The sequence below is a fragment of the Pleurodeles waltl genome, chromosome 3_1 (genome assembly GCF_031143425.1).
Source record: "Pleurodeles waltl isolate 20211129_DDA chromosome 3_1, aPleWal1.hap1.20221129, whole genome shotgun sequence".
Taxonomy (NCBI): domain Eukaryota; kingdom Metazoa; phylum Chordata; class Amphibia; order Caudata; family Salamandridae; genus Pleurodeles; species Pleurodeles waltl.
The window spans coordinates 1,213,554,097-1,213,580,553 of record NC_090440.1 but is presented as its reverse complement, the minus strand read 5'-3'; the positions used below and the strand labels follow the sequence as shown (position 1 = coordinate 1,213,580,553).

Here is a 26,457-nt window from a genome sequence, read left to right as displayed (position 1 = left end):
TCCCATTCCCAGTTTTACTAAGGGGCTTGTTAACAGATAAATCTGTGGAAGGGCCCTCCCCAGTGTAGGAAAGTACCATCTTGCCTGGTATGTTACCCCCATTTTTACTTCTGTGTCAGTTTGTTTTTGCCTGTGTCACTAGGATCCTGCTAGCCAGGACCCCAGTGCTCATAGTTTGTGGACTATGGCCCTCATTCTGACCTTGGCGGTCGGCTGAGAGGCGGCGGTCGGACCGCGAACAGACCGGCGGTCCAAAAAATGGCATTCTGACCGCGGCGGTCACCGCCGCGATCGACCGCCACTTTCCCACTCCGACCGCCACGGCGGTCATGACCGACGGGCTGGAGTTTGCGCACTCCGGCCCGGCGGTCGACCCAAGACCGCCAACCGTATCATGACCCTGCTTACCGCCGCGGTTTTTGGCGGTCGGGAACCGCCATGCGAACCATGGCGGTAGGCACTATCGGGGCCAGGGAATTCCTTCCCTGGCACTGATAGGGGTCTCCCCCACCCCCCACTACCCCCCACGAGTCCTCCCCCCACACCCTCCACCCCCCCAGAGGTGGTACGAACCCCCTGCTCCCCCCACCCCGACATGCACATACACGCACCCCGACATGCACGCACCCCCAACATGCACATATGCACACCCTCTACACACACACATACACAACGGGGGCACATACCCGCACACATACATGCCAACATGCGCACCCGCCGAACTACACACATTGCCCATAGGCACAGCAGCACCCCCCGCCCGCATGCACGCACTCACACACCCCCTCTACACACCCCCATGCACGCACACATCACACAACACCCCCCCACCCCCTCCCCTCACGGACGATCAACTTACCTTGTGCGTTGGTCCTCTGGGAGGCGACGGGAGCCATAGGGACGTGACCGCCAACAGAAGACCGCCAACAGAAGACCGCCACACAGAAATGTGGGTCGTAATTCTGGGGGCGGTGTTCTGCTGGCGTGGCGGTGGAGGTTGACCAGTCTCCACTTTCCCGCCGACCGCCAGTGTGGCTGCTGGCGGTTTTCCGGAATACGCGCAGCGGCATACCGCCGCGGTCGGCGGTCTTTAACGCGGCGGTAACTCGGCGGTCTTGCGAAAAGACCGCCAAGGTCAGAATGAGGGCCTATATGTGTTCCCTGTGTGATGCCTAACTGTATCACTGAGGCTCTGCTAACAAGAACCTCAGTGTTTATGCTCTCTCTGCTTTTAAAATTGTCACTGCAGGCTAGTGACCATTTTCACCAATTCTGATTGGTCTACTGGAACACCCTTATAATTCCCTAGTATATGGTACCTAAGTACCCAAGGTATCGGGGTTCCAGGAGATCCCTATGGGCTGCAGCATTTATTTTGCCACCCATAGGGAGTTCAGACAATTCTTACACAGGCCTGCCACTGCAGCCTGAGTGAAATAACATCCACATTTTACACTGCACTTAAGTAACTTACAGATCACCTATATGTCTAACCATCACCTAGTGAAGGTTAGGTGCAAAGTTACTAAGTGTGAGGGCACCCTGACACTAGCCAAGGTGCCCCCACATTGTTCAGGGCAATTTCCCCGGACTTGGTGAGTGTGGCGACACCATTACATGCATGGACTACAGTTAGGTCAATACCTATATGCAGCTTCACAATGGTAACTCTGAATATGGCCATGTAACAAGTCTAAGATCATGGAATTGTCCCCCCCATGCCAAATCTGGTATTGGGGTGTCAATTCCACATCCCCATGTTGAAGTAAGCCTCAGCAAGGCCTACTAGTGCAAGGGGTTCACCCTTCTCTGCACAAATTCCTCAGACCACGTAGGAAGAAGTTGGCACAGAAACTGAAATAAAAGACAAACGTTTATTAAACCTCATGAGGTGGTACTACAGTTCAAAAAGCACCCTTCGGTAATGTTTGAAGTAGCACACTGAACTGAGAGAGCATGGTCCTTTTATACCCATGCAGGGGCTAAACGGAGGTGGGACAATTATAGAAACAAGACTTCTATACATATAAGGTCATGTGGAAATGCACAATCGACAGGTAGGAGGGGCTAACAGTTTTCAAGGACTAACAGCTGCAGACCTTACTGGACATGTGCGAAAGTGGGAGATGCTAAATATAACTTGTCACTAGGCAGATTTTCAAGAGTAGTTAACAGAAAGGTAGGACAGAGAACATGGTGAGCACATGGCAGCATGTGGCAGAGAAAATGAAAATAGTTTCCGCGAAATGTTCACAATAGTTGCTAAATACAAGATGTCTTCTGCTAATGCTTAATCTAATCGCTGCTAAACTACAACACCCGGGGCTCCAGCATGGACTCCGGGTACTGCCAAACTAGCTCTCTGGGGTTTTCACTGCAGCTACCGCTGCTGCCAGCCCACAGACAGGCTTCTGCCCTCCTGGTGTCTAGGCAGTCCAGTCCCAGGAAGGCAGAACAAAGGATTTCCTCTGAGAGAGGGTGTTACACCCTCTCCCTTTGGAAATAGGTGTTAAGGGCTGGGGAGGAGTAGCCTACCCCAGCCTCTGGAAATGCTTTGAAGGGCACAGATGGTGCCCTCCTTGCATAATCCAGTCTACACCGGTTCAGAGATCCCCCAGCCCCTGCTATGGCGTGAAACTGCACAAAGGAAAGGGGAGTGACCACTCCCCTGTCCATCACCACCCCAGGGGTGGTGCCCAGAGCTCCTCCAGTGTGTCCCAGACCTCTGCCATCTTGAATGCAGAGATGTGAGGGCACAATGGAGGCCTCTGAGTGGCCAGTGCCAGCAGGTGACATCAGAGGCCCCTCCTGATAGGTGCTTACCTGGTTAGGTGGCCAATCCTCCTCTGAGGGCTATTTAGGGTCTCTCCTGTGGGTTTCTCTTCAGATAACGAATACAAGAGCTCACCAGAGTTCCTCTGCATCTCTCTCTTCAACTTCTGCCAAGGCTCGACCGTTGACTGCTCCAGGACGCCTGCAAAACCGCATCAAAGTAGCAAGTCGACTACCAGCAACATTGTAGCACCTAATCCTGCCGGCTTTCTCGACTGTTTCCTGGTGGTGCATGCTCTAAGGGCTGTCTGCCTTCACCCTGCACTGGAAGCCAAGCAGAAATCTCCTGTTGGTCAACGGAATCCCCCTGCTAATGCAGGAACCAAACTTCTGCATCACCGGTCCTCTGGGTCCCCTCTCATCTTGACGAGCGTGGTCCCTGGAATGCAGGAGCTGGATCCAAGTGACCCCAAGAGTCCAGTGGTCCTTCTGTCCAAATTTGGTGGAGGTAAGTCCTTGCCTGCCTACGCCAGACAGTAATCCTGTGTACTGCGTCATCTGCAGCTACTAGGGCTTCTGTGCATTTTCGCAAGAAGTCCTTTGTGCACAGCACAGCCTAGGTCCCCAGCACTCCATCCTGCTTTGCTCAACTCGCTGATTTGACCCCCGGCTTCGTGGGACCCTCTTTTGTTGTGTTGAGACGACCGCTGTGCTCAGATTTCTTGAATGCCTGTTCAAGTGCTTCTGCGGACGCTGCCTGCTTCTGCGTGGGCTCTCTGTGTTGCTGAGTGCCCCCTCTGTCTCCTCCTCCAAGGGTTGACCTCCTGGTCCTTCCCGGGCCTGGGCAGCACCCATTTTCTTCAACTGTGACACTTGCAGCTAGCAAGTCTTGTTTGCGGTCTTTCTGCGTAGAAACAACTCTGCATCCTCCAGCACACAGGGACATCTTCTGACCAAAGGAGAAGTTCCTGGCACCTTCCGTGGTTGCAGAATCTTCAGCTTCTTCCAACCGGAGGCAGCCCTTTTGCACCTTCATCCGGGGTTTAGTGGGCTCCTGCCCCCCCTGGACACTTGCATGACTCTTGGACTTGGTACCCTTCCTTTACAGGTCCTCAGGTCCAGGAATCCATCTTCAGTGCTTTGCAGTCAGTTGTTGTCCTTGCAGAATCCCCTATCTCGACTTTACTGTCTTTCTGGGGTAGTAGGGTAACTTTACTTCTACTTTTCAGGGTCTTGAAGTGGGGTATCTTGGACACCCTTAGTGTTTTCTTATACTCCCAGTGACCCTCTACACACTACCCTAGGCCTGGGGGCCATTCGTGGTTCGCATTCCACTTTTGTAGTATATGATTGTGTTGCACCTAGGCCTATTGTGTCCTATTGCATCCCATTGTATTCTACAGTGTTTGCACTACTTTTCTAACTGTTTACTTACCTGATTTTGGTTGTGTCTATATTTTTTGTATTTTGCTTACCTCCTAATGGAGTATATCCTCTGAGATACTTTTGGCATACGCACCCACACCCACCACTGGAGCACGCACGCAAACTAGGACTCATCCTGGACTCAGCACTCAGCATGACTCAGCAGGTCAATGCAATCTCCTCTTCCTGCTACAACACCCTTTGCATGTTCCGCAAGATTTTCAAATGGATTCCTGTTGAAACCAGAAAAACAGTCACTCATGCTCTTGTCAGCAGCCGATTAGACTACGGAAACGCAATCTACGCGGGAAGTAAAGCCAAACTACAAACGAAAATGCAACGAATCCAAAACGCATCTGCCCGCCTCATTCTCGACGTCCCACGCCGCGACCACATCTCAGCCCACCTCAGAGACCTACACTGGCTACCCGTAATGAAGAGGATCACCTTCAAACTCCTCACCCACGCACACAAAGCCCTTCACAACACTGGTCCGGCCTACCTCAACGACAGACTCAACTTCCACACTCCCACCCGCCATCTCCGCTCCGCCTGCCTCGCCCTCGCCTCCGTCCCCCGCATCCGCCGCACCACTGCCAGAGGAAGATCGTTCTCTCACCTCGCCGCCAAGACCTGGAACTCCCTACCGCAGGAAACGCCCCAAAGCATGGCTATTCAATCAGTAGCTCCCCCCCAGCGCCTTTAGACCCTGACAGGTGAGTAGCGCGCTTTATAAATCTCTTGATTGATTGATTGATTGATCTCACCCTTCTCATGGCAACTGATGAAGGACAGGAAGAAGAGTGACCCTCTCCCTGATCTCGTCTCCACCACTGAAGCTGATGGCTTAGTGGAAGGAGTAGTACTTGCAGATTGCCTTACTGCTGAGCAGAAGGACAACTGTGTAAATCTCCTAAGTCAATTTTCTGAACTCTTCTCACTGATACCAGGTACAACTACTTGGTGTGAGCATACAATCAATACCGGAGACAGTTTACCTGTCAAAAGTAAGATTTATAGGCAGCCTGACCATGTCAGGGACTGCATTAAACAAGGGGTACAGAAGATGTTGGATTTAGGAGTAATTGAGCCTTCAGAAAGCCCATGGGCTAGCCCAGTGGTGCTTGTCCCAAAACCTCACAGTAAGGATGGTAAAAGAGAGATGAGGTTTTGGGTTGACTATAGAGGTCTCAATCAAGTAACCAAGACAGATGCTCACCCTATACCCAGGGCAGATGAGCTAATCGATACACTGGCTTCTGCCAAGTAGCTAAGCACTTTTGATTTAACTGCAGGGTATTGGCAGATTAAATTATCAGAAGATGCTAAACCTAAAACTGCATTTTCCACCATTGGAGGGCACTATCAGTTCACTGTGATGCCCTTTAGTTTGAAGAATGCACCTGCCACTTTTCAGAGGTTGGTGAACACAGTCCTGCAGGGTTTGGAAGCTTTTAGTGTAGCATATCTAGATGATATAACTGTCTTTAGCTCCACCTGGGATGACCACCTGGTCCACCTCTGGAATGTTTTGGAGGACTTGCAAACGGCAGGCCTAACTATCAAGGCTGCAAAGTGCCAGATAGGGCTGGGGAACGTGGTTTATCTGGGCCACCTGGTAGGTGAGGAACAGATTAAACCACTACAGTGGAAGATTCAGACCGTTATGGACTGGACTTTCCCTACTACACCAATAGGAGGTTCATTAAGAACTATGGCTCCATTGTTGCCCCTCTTAATAACCTCACCAGTAAGAAAATGCCTAAAAAGGGATTGTGGACAGCTAGCTGTCAGAAAGCTTTTGAGGAGCTTAAGCAATGTGGTACCAATTACAAACCAGGCCAGCCGCCTACACTGGTGGCGCAGCGGTTGGATAAGTACTTGCAATTGCCTTATCACTCTGTCACCTGTGCTTTCCAAAGGAAAGTGTACACTATACTTGGGACTATACAAAAGCATACCTAGTCCTTTCACTTGCATTCTAAAGTCTAAAAGTTAGATAAAGTAGGCATTTTCTTTCCTTTCACTTTACTTTAACTTTCTATGACTGTGTCTTCCTCTGAGGCCACCCCTAAGGTTATCAAAACCACTTATGAGAACCTACCTTTTAAAGTATTAAAGGGGCTCTGCTCAGAGAGAAGCCTAGAGATCGTGAAGGACCCTTACAAGGATTTCCTTCTAAATCTCCTTCTCCAGGATACCCAGGAACAGTCTGGTCACCAGGAAGAAGAGAGAGAGGGGGATTCCCACCCATCTGAATCAGGATAGGGTCCTGAGGATGCAGGGGAGGGTCCTTCTCAAAATCATCTAGTGTAGCTGGCATTGGGAGAGGTACACACACATGTAGCGCTGTCTTCACACCTAGAGGCCAGGTTACTAGGGTTACACAAGCTAGGGAAAGATCCGCCTCTGCTCATTACCATGTCACTTCAGTCTCAGAAGTGTACAACACATCCAATCCTGAGGATAACTCCCTAGATAGGGAACTCAGAAAGCTGAGATTGGAGGAGGCTAGACTGGGGCTGCAACAGCAAGAGTTGGTCCTAGATAGGGAAGCCCTTGCTGTGGATAGGGAAAGACAGAGGTTGTGGTTAATTCCCCATGGTGGCAGCAGCAATAGCAGTTTCAGGAGCTATAGTGTTAGGGAGAACACATTTGACTCAAAAAATGTGCACAAGATTGTTCCCCCTTACAAAGAGGAGGATGACATCTACAAGTGGTTTGCTGCACTTGAGAGGGCCTGTAAAGTTCAGAGTGTCCCTCAGATGCAGTGGGCTGCTATTCTGTGGTTGTCCTTTTCTGGCAAGGGGAGAGACAGACTCCTTACTGTCAGAGAATAGGATTCAGATAATCACAAGGTTTTGAAGACAGCACTGTTGGATAGATTTGGCTTAACCGCTGAACAATACAGGATTAAGTTCAGAGAAACCAGACAAGAGTCTTCACAAGATCGAATAGACTTTGTGGACTGTTCAGTGAAGGCTTTAGAAGGTTGGTTACATGGGAGCAAAGTGTCTGATTATGAGGTTCTATATAATCTAATTCTGAGAGAGCATATTCTTAACAATTGTGTGTCTGACTTGTTGCACCAGTACTTGGTAGACTTAGATCTGACCTCTCCCCAAGAACTGGGGCTAAGGCAGACAAATGGGTCAGCACAAGGGTGAGCAGAAAAGCTCATACAGAGGGTGACAAGGGCAAGAAGAAGGATGGTAAGCCTCATGATAAGGGTGGGGACAAAGATAAAAAGTTGGAGTTTTCATCAGGCCCCCAAAAATGTTCAGGGGGTGGGCACAAATCCTCTTCCAAACATCAGAAAAAGCCTTGTTGTTACCTGTGTAAAAGCAAAGGCAATTCAGCAAGTGATCCCACTTGTCCCAAGAGGAACACCAAACCTCCCACCACAACCCCCACTGCTTTCACTGGTGCCCCTAATAATAGCAGTAGTGGTGGGAAAACACTACTAATAGCCAATGTACGGGTGTAGCTGGGCTCACTTTTGGTAATGTAGTGGGGGTTAGTCTAGTTAGGGAGACCGCTGAGGCTGTTTTAGTCTCAGATGGTGGCATTCACCTTGCTATTCTTTTTGCTTGTCTCTTTAATATGCATAAGTACAAGCAGCTACCCCTAATAAACGGTGCTCAGGTTGAGGCCTACAGGGACACCTACTTGGTCATCAGTATCAAGTGGCTGACGCCCATAATAACACTGTTAGTCACCCCATGGCTGTTGTGAATCTCAACTGTGTGTTTTTTGGGGGGGGGGTAGGGGGGTTTACTGGTTCAAAGAAAGTTGTGGTATCCACTGACCTACCTGTAGAATGTATACCGGGCAATGATTTGGAGACCTCAGCTTGGGCTGAAGTGGAATTGGAGACTCATGCATCAATGCTGGGCATTCCAGGGCACATCTTTGCCCTCACCGGGGCTCAGGCCAAGAAGCAAAGAGGACAGGGAATCATGGATCCTGGAGCAATGGACCAAGTGCTCCCTAAAACTAGGGGTAGAAAGGGCAAACCCTTGTCCACTATCCCTCCCTCTCCAGAAGATACCCCTTTTGATGAGGAGGAGTCAACTCCCTATATAGAACCTACACCAGAGGAGCTTCAGGCTGACATAGTTGAGTTCTTAGTTGCAGGAGGGGTAGCCAGGGACGAACTGAGTGTGGCACAGCAGACCTGTCCCACATTAGAGGGTTTGAGACAGCATGCTGTCAAACAGGAAGCAGAGGATCAGTGACACTCACTGAGTTTACTGAGAGAACAATCTCCTTTATACTGAGGCAGGGAACCCAAAACTTGCTGCTACCAACAGACTGGTCATTTCCTTGCAGTATAGGGAATTTCTCCTAACTCTGGCATATTAAATTCCACTTGCTGGACATCTGAGGCAAAGCAAAACTTGGGATTGACTGATCCCTCACTTTCACTGGCCCCACATGCCAGAAGATACAAATGAGTTCTGTCGTTCTTGTGTTATTTACCAAGCCAGTGGCAAGACTGCTGGCACTCCAAAGGCCCCCTTGACCCACTGCCTGTGGTTGGGGTGTCATTTGAGAGGGTTGGGGTTGACATTGTGGGCCCCCTTGACCCTCCACCTGCTTCTGCAAAGAGTCATCTTACTGGTAGTGGACCATGCCACTAGAAATCAAGAAGCTATCCCTCTCAGGACCACTACAGCTTCTGCAGTGGCAAAGGCCCTACTGGGAATATTTTCTAGGGTGGGCTTGCCCAAAGAGGTAGTATCAGACAGGGGTAGCGACTTCATGTCTGCATACTTAAAAGCAACGTGGAAGGAATGTGGTGTAACCTATAAATTCACCACACCCTATCATCCGCAGACCAATGGATTGGTTGAGAGATTGAACAAAACTCTCAAAAGCATAATCATGGGACTCTCTGAAAAACTCAGGAGGAGATGGGATGTCCTACTGCCATGCCTTTTTTTTTGCCTACAGGGAAATACGCCAGAAGGGAGTGGGCTACAGCCCATTTGAAATCCTTTTTGGCCGCCCTGTTAGGGGTCCACTTGCACTTGTCAAAGAGGGATGGGAACAAAGCTTGAAGCCTCCTAAACAAGACTTTGTGGATTATATGCTCGGCCTAAGTTCAAGAATGGCTGAGTATATGAAAAAGGCCACTAAAAACCTTCAGGCAGGCCAAGAGTTATAGAAACAATGGTATCACCAGAAGGCTGTCCTGACTGAGTACCATCCAGGACAGAAGGTGTGGGTATTGGAGCCTGTGGCACCAAGAGCACTCCAGGACAAATGGAGTGGACCACATCTCATAGTGGAGAAAAAGACTGAGGTCACCTATTCAGGTGAACTGCCTGAAACCCTACTATGATAGGGCAGACTTGACCCTACTCATGGCTACTGATGAGGGGCAGGGGTAAGAGAGTGACCCTCTCCCTGACCTCTTCTGCAACACTGCAGCTGATGGTTCAGTGGAAGGAGTTATCCTTGTAGACTGCCTTACAGCAGCTCAAAAGAAGGAGTGCTGGAACCTTGTAGATCAATTCTCTAAACTCTTTTCAATTACACCAGGATAGACCACTTGGTGTGAGCATACCATAGATACTGGAGACAGTTTACCTGTCAAAAGTAAGATTTATAGACAGCTTGACCATGTCAGAGACTGTTTTAAATCTGAAGTTCAGAAGATGTTAGGCTTAGGAGTGGGTGAACACTCAGAAAGCCCCTGGGCCAGCCCAGTGGTGCTAGTACCAAAGCCTCATTCTCAGAATAGGAAAGAGGAGATGAGGTTTTGTGTTGATTATAGAGGGCTCAACACAGTCTCCAAGACTGATGATCGCCCTATACCCAGGGCAGATGAGCTGATAGATACACTGGCATCTGCCAAGTATCTGAGCACTTTTGACTGCAGGGTATTGGCAGATTAAGCTATCAGAATGATGCTAAATCTAAAATGACATTCTCAACAATTGGAGGGCATTACCAATTTACAGTTGTGCCCTTTGGCCTGAAGAATGCACCTGCCACTTTCCAAAGGCTGGTTGAATACAGTCCTCCAAGATCTGAAAGCTTTCAGTGCAGCATATCCAGATGATATTGCTGTATTTCGGTCCACCTGGAATGACTACCTGGTCCACCTTTGGAAGGTTTTGGAGGCCTCACTATCAAGGCTTCAAAGTGCCAGATAGGGCAGGGAAAGGTGTTCTATCTGGGACACCTAGTTGGTGGGAAACAGATTGAACCACTACAGGGGAAGATCCAGACTATTTTAGACTGGTCTCCCCAACTACTCAGACCCAGGCCAGAGCCTTTCTTAATGACCTCACTTACGAGAAAATGCCCAAGAAGGTATTATGGACAGCCAGCTGTCAAAAAGCGTTTGAGGAGCTTAAGCAGACTGTGTACTGCACCTATCCTGAAAAACCCAAATTATTCTAAGACGTTCATGGTCCAGACAGATACTTCTGAGGTAGGGGTTGGGGCAGTGTTATCACAACCTAACTCAGAGGGCCAGGATCAACCTGTTGCTTTTATTAGTAGAAGGCTGACCCCTAGAGAAAAGCGTTCATCAGCCATAGAGAGGGAGGCCTTTGCTGTGGTCTTGGCCCTGAAGAAGCTAAGACTCTACTTGTTTGAGACTCACTTAATAGTTCAGACATACCACAAACCTCTCTTATGGTTAAAACAGATGAAAGGAGAAAACCCTAAATTGTTGAGGTGGTCCAGTTTCCTACAGGGTATGGACTTTACAGTGGAACATAGACCTGGGAGTAACCACTCCAATGCAGATGGACTCTCAAGATATTTCCACTTAGACAATGAAGACTCATCTAGGTAAGGTTAGCCTTATTGCCCCTCGTTTGGGGGGGTTGTGTAGGAAAGTACCCTCTTTTTGTCATGTTACCCCCAATTTCTGCCTGATGTCAGTGTGTTTTTGACTGTGTCACTGGGATCCTGCTAGTCAGGACCCCAATGCTTATGGTTTATGTCCTGCTCGCAGTGTGTTTCACTGTTTTCTAAATTGTCACTAGAGTTCTCCTAATTAGGACCCCAGTGCTCATGCTCTGTTTCTAAATGTGTCACAACATACTGGGAACTCAGTATTTCACTCCAAATTGGCATACTGGTCCCCCCTTATAAGTCCATAGTATATGGTACCTAGGTGCCCAGGGCATTGGGGTTCCAGGGGATCCCTATGGGCTTCAGCATTCCTTTGGCCACCCATAGGGAGCCCATGCAAAGGCTTCTACAGGACTGCCATTGCAGCCTGTATGAATGTAGGAGGCTGGCCTGGCTTGTAGTTGGTACCAGAGGTACTTACACCTTGTGTCACGTCCAGTTATCCCTTATTAGTGTAGAAGAGGTGTTTCTAGCAGCTTAGACTGATAGAAGGTAGCTATGGCAAAGCAGCTTAGGCTGAACTAGGAGACATGTAAAGCTCCTACTATACCACTGGTGTCATATGCACAATATCATAAGAAAACACAATACACATAAGTACTAAAAATAAAGGTACTTTATCTTTATGACAATATGCCAAAAGTATCTCAGTGAGCACTCTCAGTATGAGGATAAGTTATATACACAAGATATATGTACACAGACCAAACTTAGGTAAGTAATAACATGAAAAGTAATGCAAACAGTGTAGAATTACAATATATTGCAATAGGAGCGCATAGGTATAGGGGCAACACAAACCATATACTCCAAAAGTGGAATGCGAACCACAAATGGACCCCAAACCTATGTGAGCTTGTAGAGGGTCGCTGGGACTGTAAGAAAACAGTGAGGGTTAGAAAAATAGCCCACCCCAAGACTCTGAAAGGTAGGTGTAAAGTGCACCTACTACCCCCAGATAGCACAGAAGTCGTGATAGGGGGATTCTGCAGGAAGAACAAACACCAGCAATGCAACAACAGTGGATTTCTGGACCTGAGTACCTGTAAGACAAGGGGACCAAGTCCAATAATCGTGACAGTGTCGAGAGTGGGCAGGAGCCCAGGAAATGCCAGCTGAGGATGCAAGGAAGCTGCCACCGTTTGTAAGAAGCTTGGAGTTCTGCAAGAAAGAAGAGAGCTAGGGACTTCTCCTTTGGAAGACGGATGTCCCACGTCGCGATGAAGCTTGCAGAGGTGTTCCCACGCAGAAAGACCTCAAACAAGCCTTGCTAGATGCAAAGGTTGTGGTAGAGGTTTTTGGGTGCTGCTGTGGCCCAGGAAGGACCAGGATGTCGCCACTTGGAGGAGGAGACAGATGGGGCGCCCAGCAACTCAGGGAGCCCTCACAGAAGCAGGCAGCACACGCAAAAGTACCTGAACAGGCACTTGGAAAGAAAGTGAACCGGAGTCCACGCGAAGTCACAAAAGGGAGTCCCACGACGCCGTAGGACAACTCAGAAGGTTCTGCACTGCAGGATAGAGTGTTGGGGACCCAGGTTTGGCTGTGCACAAAGGAAATCCTGGAAGAGTGCACAGGAGCCGGAGCAGCTGCAAATCACGCCGTCCCCCAGCAATGCAGTCTAGCGTAGGGAGGCAAGGACTTACCTCCACCAAACTTGGACTGAAGAGTCACTGGACTGTGGGAGTCACTTGGACAGAGTTGCTGAGTTCCAGGGACCACGCTCGTCAGGCTGAGAGGGGACCCAGAGGACCAGTGATGCAGTCTTTTGGTGCCTGCGTTAGCAGGGGGAAGATTCCGTCGACCCACGGGAGATTTCTTCAGAGCTCCTGGTGCAGGGAGGAGGCAGGCTACCCCCAGAGCATGCACCACCTGGAAACAGTTGTGAAAGCCGGCAGGATGAGGCGATACAAGGTTGCTAGTAGTCGTCTTGCTACTTTGTTGCGGTTTTGCAGGCATCCTGAGCAGTCAGCGGTCGATCCTATGGTGAAGAGGGAGATGCAGAGGAACTCTGGTGAGCTCTTGCATTCGTTATCTAAAGAATTCCCCAAAGCAGAGACCCTAAATAGCCAGAAAAGGAGGTTTGGCTACCAACAAAGGAGGATTGGCTACCAAGACAGGTAAGAGCCTATCAGAAGGAGTCTCTGGCGTCACCTGCTGGCACTGGCCACTCAGAGCAGTCCCCCAGCACCTCTAAATCCAAGATGGCAGAGGTCTGGGACACACTGGAGGAGCTCTGGGCACCTCCCCTGGGAGGTGTAGGTCAGGGGAGTGGTCACTCCCCTTTCCTTTGTCCAGTTTCGCGCCAGACAGGGCTGGGGGATCCCTGAACCGGTGTACACTGGCGTATGCAGAGATGGGCACCACCTGTGCCCATCAATGCATTTCCAGAGGCTGGGGAGGCTACCTATGTATAGTGCACGCGTGTAATTGTGTCCCCGCACTCACAAAGTCCTGGGAATTTCCCTGAACAATGTGGGGGCACCTTGGCTAGTGCCAGGGTGCCCACACACTAAGTAACTTTGCACCCAACCTTCACCAGGTGAAGGTTAGACATATAGGTGACTTATAAGTTTTTTAAGTGCAGTGGTAAATGGCTGTGAAATAACGTGGACGTTATTTCACTCAGGCTGCACTGGCAGGCGTGTGTAAGAATTGTCAGAGCTCCCTATGGGTGGCAAAAGAAATGCTGCAGCCCATAGGGATCTCCTGGAACCCCAATACCCTGGGTACCTCAGTACCATATACTAGGGAATTATATGGGTGTACCAGTATGCCAATGTAAATTGGTAAATTTAGTCACTACCCTGTTAGTGACAAATTTGGAAAGCAGAGAGAACATAACCACTGAGGTTCTGGTTAGCAGAGCCTCAGTGAGACAGTTAGGCATCACGCAGGGAACACATACAGGGCACATACTTATGAGCACTGGGGCCCTGCCTGGCAGGGTCCCAGTGACACATAGACTAACACAACATATATACAGTGAAATATGGGGGTGACATGCCAGGCAAGATGGTACTTTCCTAGAGTGAAAAAGTGCATGCACTATTTTACAGCCATTTGTACTGCACCAGGTCACTTATAAATCACCCATATATCTGATTTTCCAACCCTAAAGGCTGGGTGCAAAGTACCTGTGTGTGTGGGCACCCCTGCACTAGCAGATGGGCCCCCACGTTGTCCAGGCCCATTTTGCTAGACTTTGTGAATGTGGGGACGCCATTTTAAGTGTGCACTGGACATAAGTAAATACCTATGTACAGCTTCACAATTGTAACTCTGAATATGGCCAAATCAGGTGTCTAACAACTGGGAATTGTACCCCAATACTGATTCCAGTATTGGTTGCACAATCCCATGCACTCTGGGGGCTCCACAGTGGACGCCCATTACTGCCATACCAGCCTTCTGAGGTTTTCAATGCAGCCCCAGCTGCTGCCACTCACAGATGGACTTCTGCCCTCCTGGGGCTTGAGCAGCTCAATCCCAGGATTGCAGAACAATGCATTTCCTTTAAGAAAGGGGTGTTACGCCCTCTCCCTTTGGAAATAGGTGTTACAGGCACGTGAGGAGTATCCTCCCAAAGCCTCTGGAAATACTTTGAAGGGCACAGATGGTGTGCTCCGTGCATAATCCAATCTAGACTGGTGCAGGGACCCCTAGTCTTGGCTCTGGCATGAAACTGGATAAAGGAAAGGGGAGTGACCACTCCCCTGTCCATCACCACCTCAGGGGTGGTTCCCAGAGCTCCTCCAGAGTGTCCCTGGGTTTTGCCATCTTGGATTCCAAGGTGGTAGGGCACTCTGGGAGTGGCCAGTTCCAGCAGGTGACGTCAGAGACCTCTCCTGATAGGTGCTTACCTGGTTGGGTGACCAATCCCCCTCTCTGGGTTTTTTAGGGTCTCTCCTCTGGTTGTTTTTTCAGATTCGGTTTGCAAGACTCCAGCAGGAATTCTCTACATCCTTCTTTCATCTTCTACCGATGGATCAACTGCTGACTGCTCTAAGAACTCTACAAAACTGCAACTTTTATCTTCTGTCATGAATTCTAATGTGTTTTAGGAGACGTGATGTGTTTTACTCCTGCTTTCCTGGGCTCTGGGGTGGGGTACATTACTTACCTTTGGTGTTTACTTACAGCCCCAGCGCCCCTCTACACACTGCACCTGCTTAGGTGGGAAACCGACTTTCACATTCCACTATTTTAGTATATGGTTTATACCTTTTGTGATTTCACTATTTGCACTGTTTGCCTACTGTGTACTTATCTGTTTTTGGTTACTTGTGTATATATTGTGTAATTCACTTACCTCCTTAGGGAGTGTAGTCTCCAAAGTATTTTTATCATTGTATCACTAATTAAAGTACCTTTATTTTTGTAACACTGAGTATTATTGTTTTCCATTTGTGTGAGTACTGTGTGACTGCAGTGGTATTGCAAGAGCTTTACATGTCTCCTAGTTCAACCTTGGCTGCTCTGTCTACAGCTACCTCTAGACAGCGTGGCTTCTAGACACTGACTACGTTTCACTAATAAGGTATAACTGGACCTGGAATAAGGTGTAAGTACCTTTGGTACTCACTACAAACCAGGCCAACCTCCTACAAGTAGTATGTAAGAATTTGCATTTTGCCATCTACTTGAAGTAGGTTGAAACCCATTCACAAATTGGAAGGGGTCCGCAAGGGACCCCTTCCCATTTGTGAATATGTGTAATAACATTTTTAAGAGCAGACAGTGGTCCCATGGACCACTGCCTACTCTTAAAAAATGAAAAGGAAGTTTTTCATTTTTGTTGTTTAAATGCATCCCATTTTCCAGGCTGCATTTGTTTTTAAAAATTGCTTTATTCAAGAGCAATCACAGACGTGATTGGCCATCAAGCCACCATCGCTGTGATGGCTGCGATTCCTAATGGGAATTGCAACCTACCTCATTAATATTAATGAGGTAGGTCGATTTGCGACCCACTAGGAATCTCTAAATGAAACTCAATGAGTTTCATACATTAGGAATAGTGATTACCTAATTTCGATTTGCAGCAAATGTAAGGTAATCGCTATTCCTAACATTGATAAATCTGGCACTAAGGGGGTCATTACAACCCCGGCCGTCGGTGGTATAGTGGAGGTATTACCGCTAACAGGCTGAAGGCACCTACCTCCACTATTATTACATTGGCGGTTTGGCCAAAGCCAAACCGCCAAGTCAACACACCAACTGCCACGGCGGTAATGACCGCCGGGCTGGAGACTTCAGTCTCCAGCCCGGCTGCCATCACTAAGCCAACCATGGCATTTTGACCCCGCCCGCCGCCATGGTTTCCGTGGTTTCTGTACTGCCACGGAAACCATTGCACCGATAGGAGTCTCCCCTGCCCCCCTCCCGCTCCGCCTCCCGACCCCCCCCACATACACACATACATACATACACACATTCACCCACGCATACATACATTCATACACACTCACAGCAACACACATCCCGGCACACGCACTCACACGACACAACATGCACGTACACACACACACCCATTCATGCACATACGCATTACACACGCATGCACGCATTCAAACAGTCACCCCCACCCCCACACACAACACCCGCCTCCCCCTTCTCCTGTCGGATATCCCGACTTACCTGCTTGCAGGAGGTCCTCCGGCAGGAGACCGGTCGTGACTCTGCTGCCAGCAGCAGCGTCCACCAGCAAAACACCGCCGATACGGTAAGCGGTGTTTTGGTGGCGTGGCCCTGCCACTGGCAGCAGCACCACCTTACCACCGTTTGCCGCCATGACCATACACAGAATTCCGCCAGCCTTCTGGTGGAATTCCAGCTACGGTCATAATGGCAAGTACGGTCGGTAGCCATGGGGACGGTATGTTGGCAGCCATCGCCTTGGCGGTAGGCGGCCTTTGCCGCCAATCTCTTAATGAGCCAGTTTGGTTGAGACTTTAATAAACCAGATGCAGTTCCTATGAAAAGTCTACCATGCTGAAGTACTTGCACAAATGGTTGCAAAACGTATAATTATACACTTGAGCGGTATCAACTTCGTTCTTCTGAAAGTATAAAATTTATGAATGAAGTATGAGAGAAAAACCGCTCTTAATTTTAGTTTTTCGTTCGTGCTAACAGGTTTTCAATTCCACTAAAGAGCTAGCCGAAGCCTACTTGTATCCCCACGTGCGTTTGTTCACAGCTTCACTAGTACAGGCAAGAGTAGAGCTGTACGACCTTGATAAAGTAGACTTGCAGTGGTCTGTACCAACACCTGGTAAGTTACTTTAAATCAGTATAAGGAATATGTTTTTCATTTGTGTGTATTTACTTCTCTGTAGTAATAAATCCACACGAAAAATGATACTGCTGTTATCAAACATCTGTCTTTCATTGCCTGTAATCAACACATGTTCTGTTGGGAAAGAGAGTTTTAATAAAATTCACAACGGTATTATCACGACATGGTTAACATGTAGTAAAAACCGAGATGTTATTTGGGAGAAACTGCACTTTTCTTAAAATTTGCCAGTTTAGGCCTCGATTTCAAAATGTTTGGGGCTGCTCATAGCCATCTTTTCAGTATGTAATAATCTTTTTGTCTTATTCTCAACTTGCACACTAACAACGCGTATACATGTAACTTTGTAAACAATGTTCTCAGTTGTAATGTCACTTCCCCATGTATACAGTGATGTTTCTTTCGTTTGAGTTCTGTAGCACCGTGTTCCACTGAGGGTGAATTGTTTCATGTTTCAAGACCTTATCTATTTGGACCATGGTGTGGTTCTAATGAGAACCTGTCATTGTATTTTAACTAGCGAAATTTTAATTAACAATTTCGGTGTCCGAGGGGCACTATGAATGGGAACTGCATTATCTGAATCCTTCGGATAAATACTTAAAATGTGAATTCAGAATTAACTTGTTCTCTCGCTAATCTGAGTGGTTCAAACCTTGCAACTCTTGCACAATTGCATTAAATGCATGACTTCCATTGTATGACATTTTATAAAAGAAGCTCCTTATTTGGGGGGGGGGTCTTATTATCCCTTGACTTTTAGGAGACTGCGCCACCACAGTCTGACCTCTGATTTTCAACTTTGATTCTTTAGAGCTGAACTATGCCTGGTTCTGCTTATTCACTTCTTGCTATTTCTTGGGCTAAATTACTAATTGACTGATTGTAACCTTTTATTTTGCCTTCTGCACTGATTTTAGCCTTTAATCAGGCCACTGGAATTATGCGATTATGTAGCTGTGGTGTTTTTGCATAATTATGAATTTGCCAGATAATCTACTGCTGCATAATCTGCAAATTTTAACAAAAAAATGTTGTTTCTTGCTAAAGTGGTTCAAACGTTACTTAACATGCAGCAACACGTGTAGCTGCGCAGTGAAAGGCTGTTTGCAGAGGTTGACTGGCCACCTTACTGTTAATTCTTACTATATTTGGGAGTTAAACTTAAACTGGTTTTATTGAGGTGCAACCAATGCCCAGACACTGTTAACAAGTGTAAAAAGGACAAAACGATGAAGTACTACTGTCACAAAATATGCCACATTAAGCTGCAGAATTTGTGTTTTCTTGCCCCATAATTTACTCACTCCTGCCGCATAATTAGGCCCTCCCCTGCTGCATAATTCCAGTGGGCCCTGCCTTTAAAAAAACCCTCATTTAAAAAAAAAAGTATTTTGTCCCTTTTTTCACTGTAAAGCGTAATGTGCTTTACAGCGTGCATTGCAATTTTGTTGATAGGATCTAGTTGAGGAGCAACAAAATCTCTGGGGATTAACACCATTCCCGGGCCATCAGGAGCGCTTTAAATTGACATAAAAGAAAAGCATCATCTTTGTACTGCAGAATGGCAAGGTTCCACTCTAGAAATACAATGAATATTCTTAAAGACCATTCAAACCACTATGGACCCCCGAACCCTGAAATCATCAGACACAAATATTTATATTGTATAATACATCTCTATGTATTGTTCTCCTACAAGTAATGTAAGAATTATTGCCATAATCATCAATATTTCTGTGTATAAAATGGATGAATGGGTAGCTACTAAATACACCCCAACTGTGTTTCATTACACATCCCAAACGAAGAGACTGGCTATTTTAGAATATATTGGTAGAGGTCTGTACGGCCCCGACATACTTTAAGCCATTAGTCCTGAAGTGGGAGAGCCATCTCTCAGCTCTCCTCCAGCAACCCATTCTATCTGTCTGGACCTGCCGCAGTCCCTTATATATTTTAAACTTTTTCCACACTTGGTGGTCTAAAGAGCAAGTAAGGCTTTGCTTGGACTGAGCTCCTGTATTTGTTACACAGCACAGTAAACACTGCTTTTATTCTGAGTTCTGAAAGTACACTGTAGCTGCCGCAACCGTATCTATCCAGCATCTTGGATACAGAACCACGCAAGGTTGTTTAAACATGAAGAGCAGATCCCCAGCTTCCACAGAATGCAATCTGCCACCGAAAGCTGGCAAATCCATTATCTGGCTTGTTAATGGAATCACAAAAACATATGTGACAATTCAGCACACATTATTTGTAAGTTTGCCTAAACCTAATAGGCCTTCTTCAGTGTTGAACAAAGCTATCTTAAAAGCCTTTTATTGTTGTCAAAAACCTGAACTAACTCCATGTTAAGATACAGCAAGGTCTGCACTGTATAGTTCACAATGATTACATACTTATTTGCTTAAACTACTAAAGGCAGCACACAACCACTATAATTTAATTGATGCAGTATATCATTGAGCATGATGACGTGAAGTAGGACATCCAGTGGAATTGATCTTTTACTTATACGCGACTTCAGTTTGCTTCTATGAAGCCTTCGTTTGACACCTGCCTCCCCAACAATATCAAGGTATCTGTCCGAGTGACCTACCATGTTGTGTCAGTTATCTGAAGCCTGATTGGGACTCCTCTTCTTTGTACAAGGTACCTACCATCTAATTTCTTGGGTAAGTTCATAGGGTCTCTTCTGACACTTCCAGTGCAATAGGCTTAGCCATTCTGGTACCTATATGTTGCAGATAGGAGTTTACCCCTGTCAATGCCCATTTATTAACATAGGATGTTAACGTGATCAGGAACACTTTTGGTGACTTTCATGCCATAGCTATTTTTCACTTTGCTAGAAGTGTGTCCAAGAATTTACTTGTCTGTTTCCTTATTCCTGCCTGTGGGAATACCCCCAAAAGGCACGTTTCTGAGGAAGCAGTCAGCCGGTTACCTATAGCCTCACCAGTCTGCACAATAATCTCTGTCCAATAGTCACCCAATACTGTGCATTCTTGTATCATGTGGAAATTATCATATTCAGGGGGGAGTGGCATCTGGTACAATTGCCTGAGCCATTACCAAAACAAATCTGCTATTTCTGGGGGCACAGACTCCATTGGCTGCTATTCTTTCTTTTCTTATACAGATTATTTTCCTACAGATTCTTCTCAAAGTGTCCTGTTCCTGTAAGTGGTCTACCTAGCACTCCAATATTTGGTGTGTAAGTGTGACACTATTTTGCTTCCTGCCCCCAATGTCAAGGTGATCCTGCATGTTTCTATCTACTGTGTGACAGATGCTGCCATTTCCCAAAGAGTTGCACATAACCTTCAAATACCAGGAACATTCAATGTATCCTATTCCTCTTGCAGCTTTGCAAAAGTGTTGAGTGCCATCTAATGCATTCCCCCACCTTATCAAATGAGAGTTGTATCCACAGGTCTGCATCAGAATATGGATGAGGCTCAACCCCGTTTCCCAGACACTGCAGCAGTAGTTCTGGGGTATGGAGGTTTTGTCTTGCATTTACAGATATCTATTCCAGCAATACACAGCTGTGGATAATAGTTTCAGACCTACTGGATGTCAGGGTTGTTTGGCGCACACAGTTCACCACAATGTAAATTACTGTGTCTCACTGGACAATGAACTTTGCTGCCAGAATTAGTGAGGTAGGGGCCCATTTCGCTGATTATTTCAATTGAACTGTCACATAGTAATATTCATGATTTAGGTCTTCCAAACCTTCATTCAGAAGCGGGAGTCTCCTTCTTATCCAGTGAGATCATATGCATACCATATTTCCAAATTAATAGGGAATCTAGTTTTCTGACAAGAGAGTGGGGCAATACCACTGACACTTTAGTGAAGAAATATAAAGTTTGGGAAGTATGATAATTTTGGACAACTTTGTCCTGTCCATCAACAACAGTAAGAGCATCAACATTGCACCGAGAAGCATTCTCAGGTATTTAATGGTTCGGTAGTACCTTAGTGGAAAGGAATCGAAATGCAGCTGGGCATTTAGATCCATCTTGTGAACCAGAAATAGACATACTTTTTCACAGTTAACATTTAGTCCGGATAATGCACAACATACATTCAGTCGCCTCATTTTTTATTGTAGTTGCATTTCAGAGTTTCTAATGTGAAGGAGAATGTTGATCACATAAAGTGATATTTCAGGTACTAGACATAGCCAGCCCTTCGTCAACCCCATACTGCGTAAAGTGGCATGTAAGATGTATAGCTTGGGCAAATTTTTTATTGCAAGAGTGACAGTGGGGAGCTGGAAAAGTTTGAATAAACGTCAAAAGGTAATGGTGCGCTGATGAAAGTAACGGGGGTAGTGAACATGATACTGCTATAACACCTATCTTGTACCCAAAGAAGCTGCCTTTTCTGTATCATATGATAATGTAATTTGTGATCGTTTAGTCATTTTCTGCTTTCCCATTGTTTTCAAGTATGTGACATCTCCCAAAGAACAGGGGTGACCGCAATGGCAATGCAGCTTCTTTCTTATTAAACGGGCCCACTTAGCTATACAGCTGTTCTCGGTTAGGTTTTTCACAGCTATTCTTAACAATCTCTTAATCCCAGTGTAGTCTGCAAATGTACCTTCTTCTCATGCTACTTCTCTTTAACTATCAGGGGTTCCACCCCACTTTCACTCTTTCTTTATTTCCTACAATGTCCTAAAATTGTATGTTGGTAGTTATTAGCGTTGGACAGTTTTTCATCCTTGGCAGTGCCTTCTAGTTCACAAATTTCGATTCACCAATCTGCAGGAGTTCCACAAATCTAATTCTTTTCACCTCCCCAGAGACACCATAACTTCTAGTCGTGACAGAAATTACAGCAGCCCAAACAGAAGGGAAAAGAGTAAGAAAAAGAGAGAGAAAACACTGATGCTAGGCTTGGCACATTTCCTCCTGCACTACTGTGGAAATATATAACACACAATATCGTAATAGTAAAGAACCTTGTATCATCAATATAATATACAGTCCTTCTATATAATTACCTTAATTAACAATTCCTCTAACTCAGCCCTTTCTTCTCTAAACTTTGATGCAGTTCACTCCATGAAATATAGAACAATAATGACTACTATTGTAATTTGTAATCCATGCAGTTTGGTTTTCACATATGAATCTGAAAACATGCTAGAGTTTTCAATGGACAGGAGTTCGACTAGGTCATTCTTGAAAATCAAGGAATATGACAATATATACAGTGATAGAGATGAAAACAGGAGAGACACTAAGTGCAAAATAGGAGTGTGGCTGAAAAAAACACAAATGTGATAAACAATTAAGAGCACACACACATATATATGTATGTATATGTTCGATGGCATGTGTAGCTGCAGATTCACATGCTGTTCATTATCCTGCCATCTAGTGTTGGGCTCGGAGTGTTACAAGTTGTTTTTCTTAGAAGAAGTCTTTTCGATTCACGAGACCGAGGGACTCCTCCCCTTTCGGCTCCATTGCGCATGGGCGTCGACGCCATCTTAGATTGTTTTTTTTCCGCCAGCGGGTTCGGACGCGTTCCTCTTCGCTCCGTATTCCGGTTCGAAAAGGTTAGTTAACAAACGGAAAAATCGATGGTATTGTTTGCGATCGGTATCGGGATAGACATAGCACATCGACACCGAAGGAAAGAAGAGCTCCGGCAGCCCTTCGGGCCTTCCACTCCTCGACGGGGCCTGGTCGGCCCGACCGTGTGCATCTTCAAGGCTCATGGAACGGACCCCATTCCGCTTCTGCCCCAAATGCCACTCTAAGTATCCTTATACAGACCAACATTTGGTCTGTAATCTTTGTTTGTCCCCCGAACACAAAGAGGATACCTGCGAGGCCTGTCGGGCATTTCGGTCCAAGAAGACGCTGCACAACCAGAGAGCTCGAAGACTTCAAATGGCGTCGACACCAGCCGGACACCCCAACGTCGAAGAGGAGGAGACATTCTCCATCCCAGATTCGGACTCGGACGAGCCCGAGAGTGAGCAGCCGACGAGGCAATAAACCGTGAGTAAACCATCCCCGGCCAAAACTCACTCGAAAATCATGAAGGCCCAGGGGACGCCACCGCCGACAGGCCATGGCTTTACCCGAAAACACGGTGACCAAGCATCGGCACAGAAAAAGGGCACACAGCAGCCGAAGACATCCGACTCCGGTCGCGATACTGGCTCAGAATATACTCGGCACCGAGATACCGGCTGTGACCAAACTCGGCACCGAGACATCAGCACCCCGAAATCAAAAAAGGTTTTCTTCGGAGCCTAAAAAGACTGCTGAGAAGGTTTCGGTGCTGAAACACCCAGCCTCGGAGCCGAAACAAAGCTCCTATATGGAGGAACAGAGCCTTTCCTCACACCTACAAGGCCACAAGTTTGGACAAGAACTAGAGATGGGAGAGCCAGACCATACACAGAGGAGGCTTCATTTACAAAAAGACACGGGGAAAATAAGACCTCATCCCCCAATTAAAATGAAGCGGAAGCTCGCATTCCATGAAACGGAAATACAGCCAAAAGCAAAGGTGGCTAAAGAAAAAACACCACCACATTTTTCTCCACAGCCATCGCCACCGCACTCACCACATCTGTCCCCAATAGCAACACCCCCAATGATGCAGTCACCAATGCACACAGGGATGAGCCAAGATGACCCAGATGCATGGGATCTCTACGATGCAGCAGTCTCTGATAATAGTCCGGACTGTTACCTGGCAAGGCCATCACCACCAGAGGACAGTACTGCTTATATGCAAGTGGTTTCCAGGGCAGCTACTTTCCATAACGTAGCATTACATTCGGAACCTATAGAAGATGATTTTTTATTCAATACCCTGTCATCAACACATAGCCAATACCAAAGCTTGCCAATGTTACCAGGCATGTTAAAACACGCCAAACAGGTGTTTCAAGACCCGGTGAAGAGCAGAGCCATCACACCTAGGGTGGAGAAGAAATATAAACCTCCCCCTACTGACCCTGTTTACATTACGCAACAACTAACTCCTGATTCAGTAGTAGTATGAGCAGCCCGGAAGAGGGCAAACTCACAAACTTCTGGGGATGCACCACCACCCGACAAAGAAAGTCAGAAATTCGATGCAGCAGGCAAAAGGGTGGCAGCACAAGCAGCCAATCAATGGCGAATTGCCAATTCGCAAGCTCTACTGGCAAGATACGACAGGGCACATTGGGACGAAATGCAACATTTCATTGAACACCTTCCCAAAGAGTTTCAGAAGCGTGCCCAACAGGTTGTGGAGGAGGGCCAAAGTATCTCCAACAACCAAATAAGATCGGCTATGGACTCAGCAGACACAGCCGCCAGAACAGTAAACACGGCAGTCACCATTCGGAGACACGCATGGCTATGCACCTCTGGATTTAAGCCAGAGATCCAGCAGGCTGTGCTGAATATGCCTTTTAATGGACAACAATTGTTTGGGCCAGAGGTGGATAGAGCTATAGACAAACTAAAGAAAGACACTGACACGGCCAAAGCCATGGGCGCGCTCTACTCCCCACACAGCAGAGGCACTTTTAGGAAACCACACTTTAGAGGGGGGTTTCGGGCCCCAGCCACTAAACCTTCCACCTCACAGGCCAGGCCCACATACCAGAGCCAATACCAAAGAGCAGGTTTTCGAGGACAATATAGGGGTGGACAGTTCCCTGAACCAAGAGGGAAATTCCAAAGCTCAAAAACCCCACAAACTAAACAGTGACTCCAACGTCACAAACCCCCCACACACAACACCTGTGGGGGGGGAGACTCACAGATTATTACCAAAATTAGCAAGACATAACTACGGACTTGTGGGTCCTAGCCATTATCCAACATGGTTATTGCATAGAATTCCGACAATTACCACCAAATGTGCCTCCAAAAGCACACAACATGTCGAGACAACACTTGGATCTGTTACAAATAGAAGTCCAAGCATTGTTACAAAAAGAAGCAATAGAACTAGTACCCAACCATCAAAAAGGAACAGGTGTTTACTCCCTGTATTTCCTAATTCCAAAAAAGGACAAAACACTGAGACCAAAATTAGACCTCAGAACACTGAATCTTTACATCAAATCATATCACTTTCACATGGTGACACTTCAAGACGTGATTCCCTTGCTCAAACAACAGGACTACATGTCAACATTAGATCTCACGGATGCTTACTTCCACATACCCATACATCCTTCCCACAGGAAATACTTAAGGTTAGTAATCCAAGGCGTGCATTACCAATTCAAAGTGTTAACGTTTGGGATAACAACAGCACCAAGAGTATTCACAAAATGCCTTGCGGTAGTAGCTGCTCATATCAGGAGGCAGCACATGCACGTATTCCCTTACTTAGATGATTGGCTAATAAAAACCAGCACTCAGCAACAGTGTCTTCAAAAAACAAAATACGTCATAGAAACCCTTCACAAGCTAGGGTTCTCTATAAATTACCAAAAATCACATCTACAACTGTGTCAAATACAACAATACTTAGGAGCAACAATCAACACACAGAAAGGGATTGCCACTCCAAGTCCACAAAGGGTACAAGCATTGTAATACAAAACATGCACCCAAACCAACACTATCAAGTGAGGTTTGTGATGAAACTTCTAGGCATGATGTCTTCATGCATAGCCATTGTCCCAAACGCAAGACTACACATGTGACCCTTACAATAGTGCCTAGCAACACAATGGACGCAAGCACAGGGTCAACGTCAAGATCTAGTGTTGATAGACCGCCAAACACACTCCTCGCTTCAATGGTGGAATCCTATAAATTTAAACCAAGGGCGGCCAATCCAAGACCCTGTGCCTCAATCCGTAATCACAACAGATGCTTCGATGGTAGGGTGGGGAGCACACCTCAACCAGCACAGCATACAGGCACAATGGGACGCTCAACAAAGCCAACTTCATATAAATCATCTAGAACTGCTAGCAGTGTTTCTAGCATTGAAAGCATTTCTAACGTTAATAGCCCACAAACACATTCTTGTCAAAACAGACAACATGAAGACTATGTATTACCTAAACAAACAGG

At 46.8% G+C, this 26,457-nt stretch overlaps 1 protein-coding gene across 1 annotated transcript in view; it reads left to right on the top strand.

The window, feature by feature from the left end:
- SIAE (sialic acid acetylesterase) overlaps positions 1 to 26,457 on the top strand; it is a 1,017,559-nt gene that overhangs the window by 476,702 nt on the left and 514,400 nt on the right. The window contains exon 4 of the mRNA XM_069224521.1: positions 17,215 to 17,353. Within this exon, the coding sequence (XP_069080622.1) occupies positions 17,215 to 17,353 (139 nt within the window). The remainder of the gene's footprint in view (positions 1 to 17,214; positions 17,354 to 26,457) is intronic.